Genomic DNA, 12839 nt, shown 5'->3' on the forward strand with positions numbered 1-12839 from the left:
TTTCAGAGCCAAACATGAGCTGAACTCCAGCACTGCCACTCAGACAAGTAACTAATTAACTCTGTAGACTTCTTTTCTTTTTCTCTTTTTTCCCCTCCATCCCCTTTTTTAATAGAAGAGTTCTTTTTCATTGCCCAGGCTGGACTTGAACTTCTTGGCTCCAGCGATTCTCCCAAATAACTAAGACTATAGGCACACCCAGCTCCTCTTCTGATTTCTAAATCTGGGATGATAATACTACCTCAAACATCTCAAGCCTGAAGAAGTGTAGCAGCTGAATACATAACTTGTGGAGTGAATGAATTAGGTTATTGTGAGGACTAAATGTAAGATCATTCAGAAAACGTTTAGCTGTAAGGGTCAATAAACAGATCCAACATGGAAGCTGCAAAGTGTTGTGTTTATAACTGGCAGCTGGATTGGCATTCCTGTGGTGAGGGCCTGTTTAAGGAACCCAATGTCAAGTCTGAACTTTCTATTTATTCATGTCATTAAAAAGTATTTTCACTTCATCATTTAAGAGTACAGGTTTACTTTGCCTAAGGTTTCATTGAAGCGCTAAGCCTTATTATAAGGTGCACTTAGAGTGATTAGATATTGGTATCAGGGTTTGTTGTGGGTCTTGGAAAAATAAAAGAGAAGCCTTGATAGTTGTGCTGTTTGCACTTGCGTTTCCTCTTATCCCTCAGTGTATGGTTGGTTCAGGGCACAGTGGGCTGATAACCTTTTTCATTTCTCTTCATGTACCACTTTCACAACACAAAAGTTGAAATAGCTCAGCAGTTGCTTTAGAACCTGTACCAGAAGGCTTATATCTATGAAAATATTAGTGAGCTTTTCAGAACTAACTGCATTTACCTGTTTTATGGGTATTTCTAAAAAAATTTTCTTTCCCTGACTGCAAAAGAATACATGTTCACTGCAGATGATTTGAAAAATAAGTAAGGCTCAAAGGAGAACACACTATCATTATGGTATATAACATTTCTGTAGACATAAATCTTTCCAGATGCCACCTCCCTGGGGAGGTGTATATGTGTGTAAAAACAAAAGTCAAATCTTATCAAATCATACTAAACTCATTATGATATGATTAGCTTCCTAAATAAACAATTGCATTAATTCATCCATTCACTTATCCAAGCAAACTAATTAAGCACCTGCTAGGTACTAGGCACTGAACAAAATACAGAAGATGAGGAAAACAACCATACAAAAAAATTATTAAAATCAAGTGAGATAAGTGCTAATAAAGATACAGATAAAGTACAACTGAGGGAGCACAGACAATGCTCTGGGCTGTAAAGATGTCAGGGAAGCTTTCTACAGGAAATGACTTGTGAGCTATTACAGGTAACATAGAAATTCACCAACGAAAGAAGGTAAGGAGAAGGAGGCATGTTAGCAGAGGACAGAGCAAGAAGGTCCCAAATGTGAAACTCCATAGCTAGTTTGAGGCACTGCAAAAATCCAGTGTGGATAAAAAGGGTAGAGGAGCGGGGAGATGAGGCAGAAATGACAGTAGCCAGGTAATGAACAGCCACTGTGGCGTTTGAAGCAGAGGGCTGACATGGTCAGATTTACATCTTGGTCAGAAAATACTGCAGCTTCAAGGATTGAGGGAAGCAAAGGGAAAAACTAGAGATACTCACAAGAGTACTGATGGGGTAAAAGATAGTGAACATCTGTGGGAACAGAGATGAGAGACGATGTCCTGGAAATGATAATGAACTGGAAGTCAAGAGACCTGAACACAGATGAGCTAATGCCTTCCTTCCTCTTCTGCTTTCTAGGTTACTGAGGGCCTGCTATGTATAAACAGGTGCTAGACATATAAAGATGACATGGCCCAATTCTTATACCCCAAGAGCTTACATTCTAGTAGGAAGAAATAGGTAAAAAACATACTGGTTTTGCTTGCCCAGCATGCCTAACCCTCCTTCTTAGGAAACAGGACTCCATTTTTCCTTTGCAGAAACCATCCATGTCTGTCTCACCCAGTCCATGTCAGTTAGGTGGGAATACCCCCACCCAACCCCACTCCAAAAGTGGGTGTACAAACTAGACCAGGCAAACAGGAGCACCTGACTTTCCTGAACACAATGACTGGTTCAGGGATAAGCACAAGACTCTAACCAGGCCAACAAGATCACTCCCTGGAGAATCTGATGGAACTAGGAAACAAGAACTCACTACCCTTTTCCAAGATCCCGATGCTGAAGCCCACATACCCCTTGGGCTATCAGAGTCCTCCCACACTATCAGTTGAGAGTCTACTGTTGGGCATGAAGCCACTCAGGAAGGATAAGTCAAGAAAAACAGTGTTCAGGTAATGTCTTTTGAGACATAGGACTCAGTTATGTACTTCTAGACTTCTAAGGTAAGTCAATAAATTCCTTTTATTTTTTGCCACAGTGAGTTTGATATGGGCTTTTGTTACTTGTAATTCAAAGAGTGCTGACTAACTCAGAGACAGACATAGAATCCCATAGTTGCCACATAATGTGATAGGTGGTGCAGAGTTATCTCCAAGTAGAACAAAGTAGAGTGCAGTCAACCTGACTTGTAGATAGTATAAGCCGGGAAAATGTTCACAAAGAAGGTGTTTAACTGAACTCTTCAAGGATTAGCCATCTGGCAACAGGATAAGGAGCAAAGAGTGGAGTAGAAGCAGCATGCAGAAGCAAGGAAGTAGGAAGAGCATGGAATGTTTGGGGAAAAAAAACAGTCCACTACGTATGCTAAAGCACTAAGTTCACGGCAGAAGTACATGATGAAGAAATTTACACGCCCTGTAGGTGAAGAGGAGTCACTGGGTGATCAAATTAGAGCATTTCACCTCTCATTTAACCTCTGCAGACCATGGTTTCCTCACATGTAAAACAAGCTCAATCAGAATGCATCATTAAAATAGATAAAAATACTAAAATGCCTTACCTGCTGATAGAATTCATCATCTTTGGGAGTCAGATAAGGAAGCCAAGTGTCTTCAAGCTCTTCAAGAAGCCTCAGTTTCTGTTTGAAGATAATAATATTTATAAACTGAATATAAAATGACCCAAAATATAAGTTAATCTTATTTTTCCAATAGTAGAATATTAAAAAATTTTAGACAATTGGAATGTAAATCTTTTTGAGACAGAAATTAGGGAAATGCCAATTATAAAATATATTAATTAAATTACACACATCTTAAATTACAAATTGCATGAAGCATTAATTTTGAAATGATGCTCTTATTCACTCTCATATTTCATGAGACAATTTGATTCACTCTTCACATGTATCTTTGACATCAGGGACTTTTTCATCACTAGAGTGATGAGTCATCCAATTCAGTTTTCCAGAGCAAAACTTCCTGTCTGTATAATCTTCTTGAGACACAGTAGTTTGTAAACCCTTCTATGGTACTATCACCAAAAATACCAAAGCAAGTCACAAGCCTAATATCGGAATATTTGGAACATTTACTCATCCTGCAAACATTTATTTGAGATCATATCCACTTACAGTATTGCTTTTTTAACTGATCTTTTATCTCAACAATAATTACTAAACCTGTGTTAAGCTTCTTTGCTTTGCTTTTCCAGTTTTATGAAGCAGACTTTTTTTTTTTTTTGAGTTGGAGTCTCACTGTCACCCAGACTGGAGTGCAGTGGCCGCTCCCAGCCACCGCAGCCTCGGCCTCCTGGGCTCCGGCGATCCTTCTGCCTCAGCCTTCCGAGTAGCTGGAATTACAGGCGTGCGCTACCACGCCCAGCTGATTTTTTGATTTATTGTAGAGATGAGGTCTCGCTGCCCAGGTGGGTCTCGAACCCGCAGGCTCAGGCATTCCACTCACCTCAGCCTCTCAAAGGCGTGGGATGACAGGCTGAGTGACCAAGCCCGGCTGAAGCAGATTTTTTTAAACATTTGTAGCTAATATTGTCTGGAGACTATGTCTTCCCCAAACAGTAACGTGCTATATTCAAACTAACTGAGAGAGGACCCCATAATATAAAGTATCTTATAAGGAATCAAATACATATAGGACACCTCCCTCTTTCTGAGGGATTTTCCTTCCAAGGAACACCTAACCTTATATTCAAGCACAGATATGTTTGTGTGTGTGCGTGGCATACAAATGGCATAAATGTGTATATACATTCATAGACACATGACACCTAGACATGTACATACTACAGAAATTATTTGTAAGGGAAGAAACCAGAAACAACTAGTTTTCAAATGAAACAGCAATAAAATGCATCATCAGAGTTATTTTCAGCCAGTAAGTCACCTTTATAAGAAAGAGAAAACTGTGTGCCTTGCTCTGGGCCAATGCAGTTCCACTCGATAGAGTATGACTTGGAAACACCAACTAGATTTCAGTCCTCACCTGCTCCAATAACCACTGTCTTTCTATAGTGCACAACCTGCTCAACCAGACATGGTGGCCCTGAGTATTATCCTCTCCTACTCCAGGAAAGTAGCCTTCTCTCACAAACCCATCACAATCAGAATAGTTCAGAGTAAATATTTTTTTGGGTGGAACTCATATTCTTTCTGAACTTTTTATACCATTATCTAAAATGAATAAAGAGAAAAGGAATAGAAATAAAGTAACCAGTTGACCTAACAGAGACAAAACAGTAAAATCTCCTTTCGGCAAAACTCTAGTCTACTTACTTAATTAAAGCCTCTGTTTTGACGATAGGTATTTCCTTATCTATATTAAAAGGGTTGACTTACCAGTTAAACTATTAACAGATTTCCTTCACTAAAGACCTATGATATTAACATAATACAAACCATTACGGATAATTTACAAACTAGTTTGGATAATTCACTAACTGGCTGATTGGTTTGTTTTCAGTATTAGCCATTATTTGAGGCATAGAAAGAGTCAATGATATCTCCATCTGTAGACTTGCATATCTGTGCACTCCATCACTAATTTAATCAAAATCTGTATTTCAAATTTTAATTCAAGCTCAGGAAAGCCTACATTTTTTTCTGTGAATCTTTTGCCAATTTTTAGTCCTTTTTTTAGACACAAAGTACTAGACTATAAATGCCAAAAAAGTTTAAACCTTAAATAATCAAATACATATAGATCTCAAACCTTAAAATGGCTCCACCTTACAAACACCACCTTAAGATCTCTTCATCAGAGTCTATCAATAAAGCTAACTTATGTATAAAGAAAAGCACATAGGCATGGTTTCCCAAAAGGAATTATATACTCCACCTAAATCAGATTCAACAGCAATAGGCCTGTCCCACAAGTCAACAAGTGCCAATGGAGGATGCAACTCTACCTATAATTAATGCTTCAGCTAAATTCTTATTTTAAAAAAATCACTTCTCAGGTCAGTTGAGGTCCCGAGCACCAGAGAGTTATAGTTAAACATTATAACTTGGAAGGCTTCAGAGAAAGGATAAAACGCCAAGAATGTTCCTGCTATAGAGCAAGCAGCATAAATAGGAGTGTCTTCCACTAGGAATCTCATATTATGAGCATCATTGTATCTAAACGACAGCAGAGAACGGGAGCCAGAAAATCACTCAACTTAAGACCACACAGATGAAAACTTGTTCTGTATATCAACAACCACTACTTGCAATTACACCAATTAACTGACAATATCAATTACAAATAACAAACATACATAGAAGTTTTGGTCATGTTTACAGTGGTAAAATCAATCATAAATCAATATTAAATTAAATTGGCAATACATAAACATCAAAATTAAAAATCTGGATTGCTTTATCAAAATTAAAGATTAAGGTTGCTTTATAAAAAGTAAAGCCCCTGTGGGAAAGACTAGAGAAACAGGTCCTTTCATACTTTGCTGTCAAGAGGGCAAAACAATTCAATATTTATAGAGGGCAACTGTCAATTCCTTTAGAAACTCAAATGCATTTACCATGTGACCTAGAAATCCTACTTCTGATTTATCCTTCCAATATACTTGAACCATGTTCAGAGGAATATATGTACAAGGCTACTCATTACATCATTATTTGTACAAAAGCTTGGAAACATACTTTAAAAACCACTGAACTGTACACTTTAAAAGGGTGAATTTTGGCCGGGCTCGGTGGCTCAGCCTGTAATCCCGCACTTTGGGAGGCCGAGGTGAGTGGATTGCCTGAGCCTGTGGGTTCAAGACCTGCCTGGGCAACTTGGCGAGACCTCATCTCTAAAATAAATTTTAAAAAATTAGCTGGGCGTGGTAGCGCATGCCTGTAGTTCCAGCTACTTGGAAGGCTGAGGCGGAAGCATTGCTGGAGCCCAGCAGGTCGAGGCTGCAGTGGCCGGGAGCAGCCACGGCACTCCAGTCTGAGCAACAGAGTGAGACTCCAACTTCGGGGGGAAAAAAAAGGGGGGTCTGAATTTTATGGCATGTAAATTATTATCTCAATAACAAAAAGCTTAAAAACAATACAAATGTCTATTCACAGTGGACAGTTAAATAAACTCCAGTATGCCACACAATGAAATACAATACAACAATAATAAGAACAAGTAAGTTCCCTCCTAGTGAAATAAAAGGCTCTCCAGGAAGGTAAAAAACAAGGAACAAAACATCTACTTGTATCTGCATACAGAAACATAAAGAATACATGACAAGCTATTAAAGTGGTTATCTGTCAGGAACAGAGATGGGAAATGACCAGAAGGGGACAGAGGCAGAGCAAGACTACACAAAATATTTTATTTTATATTGTTTTGATTTTTGCACTTTATAAACATCTTGCCTATTCAACACATAACCTATTACCAATTCAAACATATTACCCACTAATTCTTTACGGGAAATCCAGTATCAGATGAAGATGACTTGATTTTTGGCTTTGTTTTAGAAAATACAGGCTTTTGTCCGTGTACAATGAAGTATTTACTTGGGAAACGATCGCAGACAAGCACACTAAAGAATGAAGAGGAAAAAAACCAGCTCTGACAATTTATTTGTGTCAAATGCCAACTGGTTGGTAAACACACACAACATTAAAATGCACTCTGGAGCACAGGTAGAAAGAGCTCACATTTGACTGTCAGATCTGGCTAACTGCGACTCTTCGGCCTGATGTACAGATAAATCCACACAGCTGGGCCCTGTAGCACACTGCTCTGCTCACCCGCTTCTTTGCTGTCACACTTGTGTCAAATACATCAAGCTGCTCACAAATGCCACACCAAAACTCAGAGAGAGCTGAAGCCTTAGCTCTCCCACCTAGCAGGAAGAGCATATGAAGACTCTTCCATACAGGCTACCACCCATTCTGTAGCTTTAGCAAGTAAAGGGGACACAGATCTATGTAAAACACACAGCAACTCAAAACCTTAAGGTTTCAAGTTAGAAGTCAGAAACTATTCCAGCCCTAAGCCTCTGCTTCACTGTAAAAAGGTAAGCTGTATCTGAGTTTGCCTATCTTAAATAAAGATATGGTTTGAAAGTCTTAAGATAATTACATTAAAAGATTAAGTGGATTATGATTCATAATGCAAGGGTATATCTCACCTACAAATGAAGTGCATTTTTTGTCCCACTTCTAACTCTTCAGCTGTGTAAGGATTATGCTGCTTAAGGATACCAATTATCTACCTATTTGTCATTTTCTACAAAATAGTTATTAAATTATGCATCACATTGTGTTACATTCAATAAAAATTTAATTTTGTTGCCTGAGTCTTTTCAAAATATAATCATAAATAATGGCTAATGAATGCTCACTGCAAATATAGTCACATGATTGTCTGAGGGTTCAAAATAGTAAGTGGGAAAACTGGCCTAGTCCTTAGTGTTGAAAAGGTAAGAAAGATCTCTGTAAGAAAGACACATCTTGCATATTTCCTCATCTGTAAGACACTTTCATAGAGTTGTTGTGAAGATGAAATATATTTCATCATAAATATTAGCACATTTTGCAAACTATAAACTATGTAAATATCAGGCAAGCGACATTCAAATGGGGGGGGAAGGGTCTGCGTAGCAAAGCCTGAGCTAAACAGCCAAACTCTGAGTTCCAATGTTAGTTCTACGTCTAGGTACATGATTTGAGACTAGTTTCTTATCTTCCTGTGAGATGTAAAAGAAGTAATACACATAAAGCACTAAAAACAGTGCCTGGCACATAAGTAGCCCTCAATACATTTTGGTAATCATTTGTTGTTATTTCTATTTACTCATGTCTGGAAAACAACAGTTTTATTTACTATTTATAAATTATCTATTTAAAAAATCTATGTGCACTCCCATCAAATCATACTTTAGACTAGAGATTACAAATCCAGATATTCGCCTAGGTGATCTACAGGAAAAATGCGTGGGAAGGGGGGACAAAAAAACCAGATTTATCTTTTGGGGATGGTGGGCCCCTTGGAATACAGGTTTTCCCCCTAGATAAGTGTTCTGGGAACCCATCGGCAACAGTGTACCAGCTAGTACTGCTGTGAGAGGCTGCATTCGGCCTCAGTGAATTGTTTTTGGAGATTATTTCAATGTGTTTGCCCATTTCATGGATGGGTGATTTACCAGCACACCTGCCCACACAGCACTGAGTATTTGGCAATTTGGGACCAAAAAATGGCATGACCTGGGTGCCCCACACTGCCTATTCACCCAATCTCACCCCAAGGGACTTTTTTTGTTTGTTTTCCCAGATGAAAATGTCCTCAAAGGAAAACGTTTTGCCAATGTGGAAGAGATGAAACAAAAACAGCAGAAGCACTAAAAGGCATCAATATTGACAATTCAAAAACTTTTGAGCAGTGAGAAAAGCATTGGATGGGTATATTGCATCAAATGGAGAGTACTTTGAAGGTGACTGAAATTTAAATATGTAAGAATGGACACACAAGTTTTATAAATAAATTCCGAGTTTGGGGATTACCCCTTGTAAATAATCTTGCTAAAAGTTTATATATGTGTGTGTGTGTATGTGTGTGTGTGTGTGTGTATCCTCAATTAACTTCACTGTGGTGATCACTTAAATTTTAATATCAAAATTACAAAATTTTAGAACAGATAAACTAAGGTCTGTGCAGAGCTATAATGTGAGTGATAAGAGATTACACTGCTGGTCATTAGGGAATCTCAGCTCACATTCATTTCCCAAGTACAAGACCATTCCCACTACACTCCAGCAGACCCTACTGAGGCAAGAGAAATTATATCTTCAAAGAACTATTTAATCTTTAACTTAAAAACAACATACACAGTATTTTTTTAATTTTAATTAAAATCAATCCAACTTTTATAATTTTAAAGTCAATGCTTATAACCACTTCTCTTGGACCTTCAAGTTGTGGCTGATTTGGTACCTCTAAAATGTTTTCTAAAAAGATCTTTTTAAAATTATTATTAGCATGTTTTGTTCTGTTTCCAGCAATAGAAGCCTATACTATAGCAGACCAAGACTCCAGCCAGAATAGAAAACCTCAAAATTTACAAGACATCAGGAAGAATACTCAGAGGGATTTCACCTCAGTAGTGATGCAAAATTAGACCTGGACAAAATGTTGCTCTGTTGCTTCCTGACAAAGCTTAAAAGCAAAACCTGAAAGGATCGAACTCAAGTAACTTAAATTAGTTACTTAACAAAGTTCAGGAATATTTAAAAGAACAATAAGAACAAAATCCAGCACTCTAATGTTAAAATTCACAATGTTTGTAATCCAATAGAAACTATAAGAGACCTCATCTCTACAATAAATCAAAAAATCAGCCGGGCGTGGAAGCGCGCCTGTAGTTCCAGCTACTTGGAAGGCTGAGGTGGAAGGATCGCCGGAGCCCAGCAGGTCGAGGCGGTGGTGGCCGGGAGCGGCCATTGCACTCCAGTCTGGGTGACAGAGTGAGACTCCAACTCAAAAAAAAAAAAAAAAAAGAAACTATAAGACATAGAAGTTAAGAGAATACTACAAAGACAATATAACTTATAATGAAGAGACAAATCAATAAATTGAAACTGCTCCAAAAAATAGCTTAGATGACAGAATTAGTAACAGGTACATTAAAACCATGATTATAACTGTAGTACACAAGTTCAATAAGGTGGGGAAAAATTGAGCATGGAAATTGGAGAAACAGAGGAAATAAACAAAATTAAATCAAGCTTCTAGAGAGGGAAACCACAATGCCTGAGATAAAAGACAGGAATAATAAACTCTGGCTGGGCGCAGTGGCTCATACCTGTAATCGCACCACTTTGGGAGGCTGAGAAGAGAGAATTATCTGAGTCCAGGGGTTCAAGACCAGCCTGGACAACTTGGTGAGACCTCCTCTTTACAATAAACCAAAAAAATTAGCTGGGTACTGGGATGTGTGCCTGTGGTTCCAGCTACTTGGAAGACTGAGCTAGAAGGATCACCTGAGCCCAGCAGGTCGAGGCTGCAGTAGCCATGAGCATGCCACTGCACTACAGCCTGAGCAACTGACAACAACAACAACAAAAAAGAATAAACCCAAAGAGCTAGCAAGGAAAAAAAATTAACGAAGTATTAGTGAGCCGTGGGCTGACCTTAAGTAATTTAATACATGTAATTAGAGTTCCCAAAGGTGAAGAGAGAGACAGGGAGAAAGAAGAAATAGTAGCCAAATATTTTTCAAATTTGATGGAAACCACAACACTACAGATTAAAGATGTTAAAGAACCTCAAGCACAAAATAATAAGAGAAAATAATACCAAAGTACATCATAATCAAATTATTTAAAGTCAGTGAAAAGGACAGAATTTTAAAAGCAGTCAAAGAAAAAGACATACAATTTGCCCTCTGAATATATGGATTCTCCATCTACAGATTCAACCAACTAGGGATTGAAAGTATTTGGGGGTAAAAATAGAAGGTTGTGTCTGTACTGAACATATACAGACTTTTGTGTCATTATTCCGTAAACAATAAAGTATAACAACTATTTACAAAGTAATTATATTGTATTAGGTATTATCAATAATTTAGAGATGATGTAAAGTATATGGGAGGATATGCATAGGTTATATGCAAATACTGTACCATTTTATATAAGAAACTGGAGCATCCATTGATTTTCATATTTATGGGGGCTAAGGAGTAATCACCCACAAATACTAAGAGATAACTATACTAAGTACATAAAAACAAACTATAAGAATGACACCAAATATCTTGTGGACAGAGTGATAGCCAGAAGACAGTGGAAAATGCAGTAATATCTTTCAAAAACAAAAGAGAAATAAACACTTTTTCAGATATACAAAAACGGAAAGAATTCAATACCAGCAGACTTTCACTCTAAGAAATAATAAAAGAAAAACTTCAGTTAGCTACATCATAATGATAAAGGAGTCAATTCATCTAAAGAACATAATCCTAAACATTATGCAAATAACAGATATCTAAAATAATGCAGCAAAAACTGAAAGAGCAAGTAAAAATAGCTAATTCCACAGTTAATAGTCTAAGACTTCAATATCTGTCTCAATAACTGATAGAACAAGTAGAAAAAAAACTCAACAAGAATATAAAAAACTTGAACAACACTATCAACCAACTTGACCCAATTAACATGTATATAGCAATCCACCAAACAACTTCAAAATACATACAGAATATTTACCAAGATAGACTATATCTGGGTGTCAGCACATTTAAAAGAATTCAAACCATAAAACATATGTTCTCTGGTGAAATGTAATTAAATGTAAAGCAGTTAACAAACATATTTAGAAAATCCCCAAATCTTTAAAAACTTAAATAATCTATTCCTAAATAATCCATAGATCAAAGAAAAAAACCAACAGAAAAATTAGGAAGTATTTTTATTTGAATAAAAATGAAAACACAACATCTCAAATTTTGTAAGATGCACTTAATGCAGTATTTAGAGGAAAGTTTATGGCACCAAATGCCTATGTTTAAAAAGAAAGATAGTTTCAAAGTTACCTCAGCTTCCACCTGGAGAAATTGGAAAAAGAAGAAAAAATTAGATTTAAACAGATAAAATAATAAAAGACCCACAACAGAAATCAGTAAAATAGAAAACAGAAAAGAAAAATCAATGACATCAAAAGCCAGTTCTTAGAGAAAAGAAAATTTTAAATATTTGATTTAAAAAAACATACACATGTTAAAGGACAATAAAGGGTATTATGAACTTCAGGCTAATAAACTTTGAAATGTGAACAAAATAGGCAAATTCCTTGAAAAACATAAATAGGCAAATTCCTTGAAAGACACAAATTACCTAGGTTAACTCAAGAAGAGGTTAACCTGCTGAACCACGTATGCACCAGAAAAGCTGGCATCTCAGCAAATTGAATAGATTTTCCCAGAGAGTGAAATGACTTTGGTCAAGAAAAAGATGCAACTCAGAGGATGAGGTCTCTGTGAGCCTAAGGCTCCTCATTCGCATCATCCTTCTATTAAAAGGACAAGAATGGGGTGTCAAACACAAACATCAACACCACAAGAGGCCCTGCACAGACACAGCCACCACTTCTCCTCTCTGAGTTTGCTTCAGGCATTCATTCATTCAGCAAACATTTTACTCCTGGCTCACTATATGCAAAATGGTGATCAAGATATAGGCCTTGCCCGCAAAGAAGAAAAAAAAGAGCATATCCTCTTCTTAGTAAATATAGACAGTAATATCTATTAATTTAATTAAACTTACATCACAAAAACTTCCTGGGCAACCCCCTCAGGTCCCCTCCCACTGTGGGAACTTTTCTGTCCTTTCAATAAATCCTGCTTTGAAAAAAAAAAAAAAAAAACTTCCCATGAGGAAAACTCCTAGCCCAAAGCCATCACTGATAAATTCTACCAAACATTTTAGAAAGTAAGATTAACAATTCTACACAAATTAATCAA

At 37.1% G+C, this 12839-nt stretch overlaps 1 protein-coding gene across 1 annotated transcript in view; it reads right to left on the reverse strand.

Annotated features, from left to right (window-relative positions):
- The window catches only part of FTO (FTO, alpha-ketoglutarate dependent dioxygenase), a 244836-nt gene that overhangs the window by 139493 nt on the left and 92504 nt on the right, over positions 1-12839 (reverse strand). Inside the window, exon 2 of the mRNA XM_008067756.2 lies at positions 2938-3015. Coding sequence (XP_008065947.1) covers positions 2938-3015 — 78 coding nt within the window. The remainder of the gene's footprint in view (positions 1-2937; positions 3016-12839) is intronic.

Source organism: Carlito syrichta, unplaced genomic scaffold (assembly GCF_000164805.1).
Source record: "Carlito syrichta isolate Samal-C Ts95f unplaced genomic scaffold, Tarsius_syrichta-2.0.1 Scaffold309768, whole genome shotgun sequence".
Taxonomy (NCBI): Eukaryota; Metazoa; Chordata; class Mammalia; order Primates; family Tarsiidae; genus Carlito; species Carlito syrichta.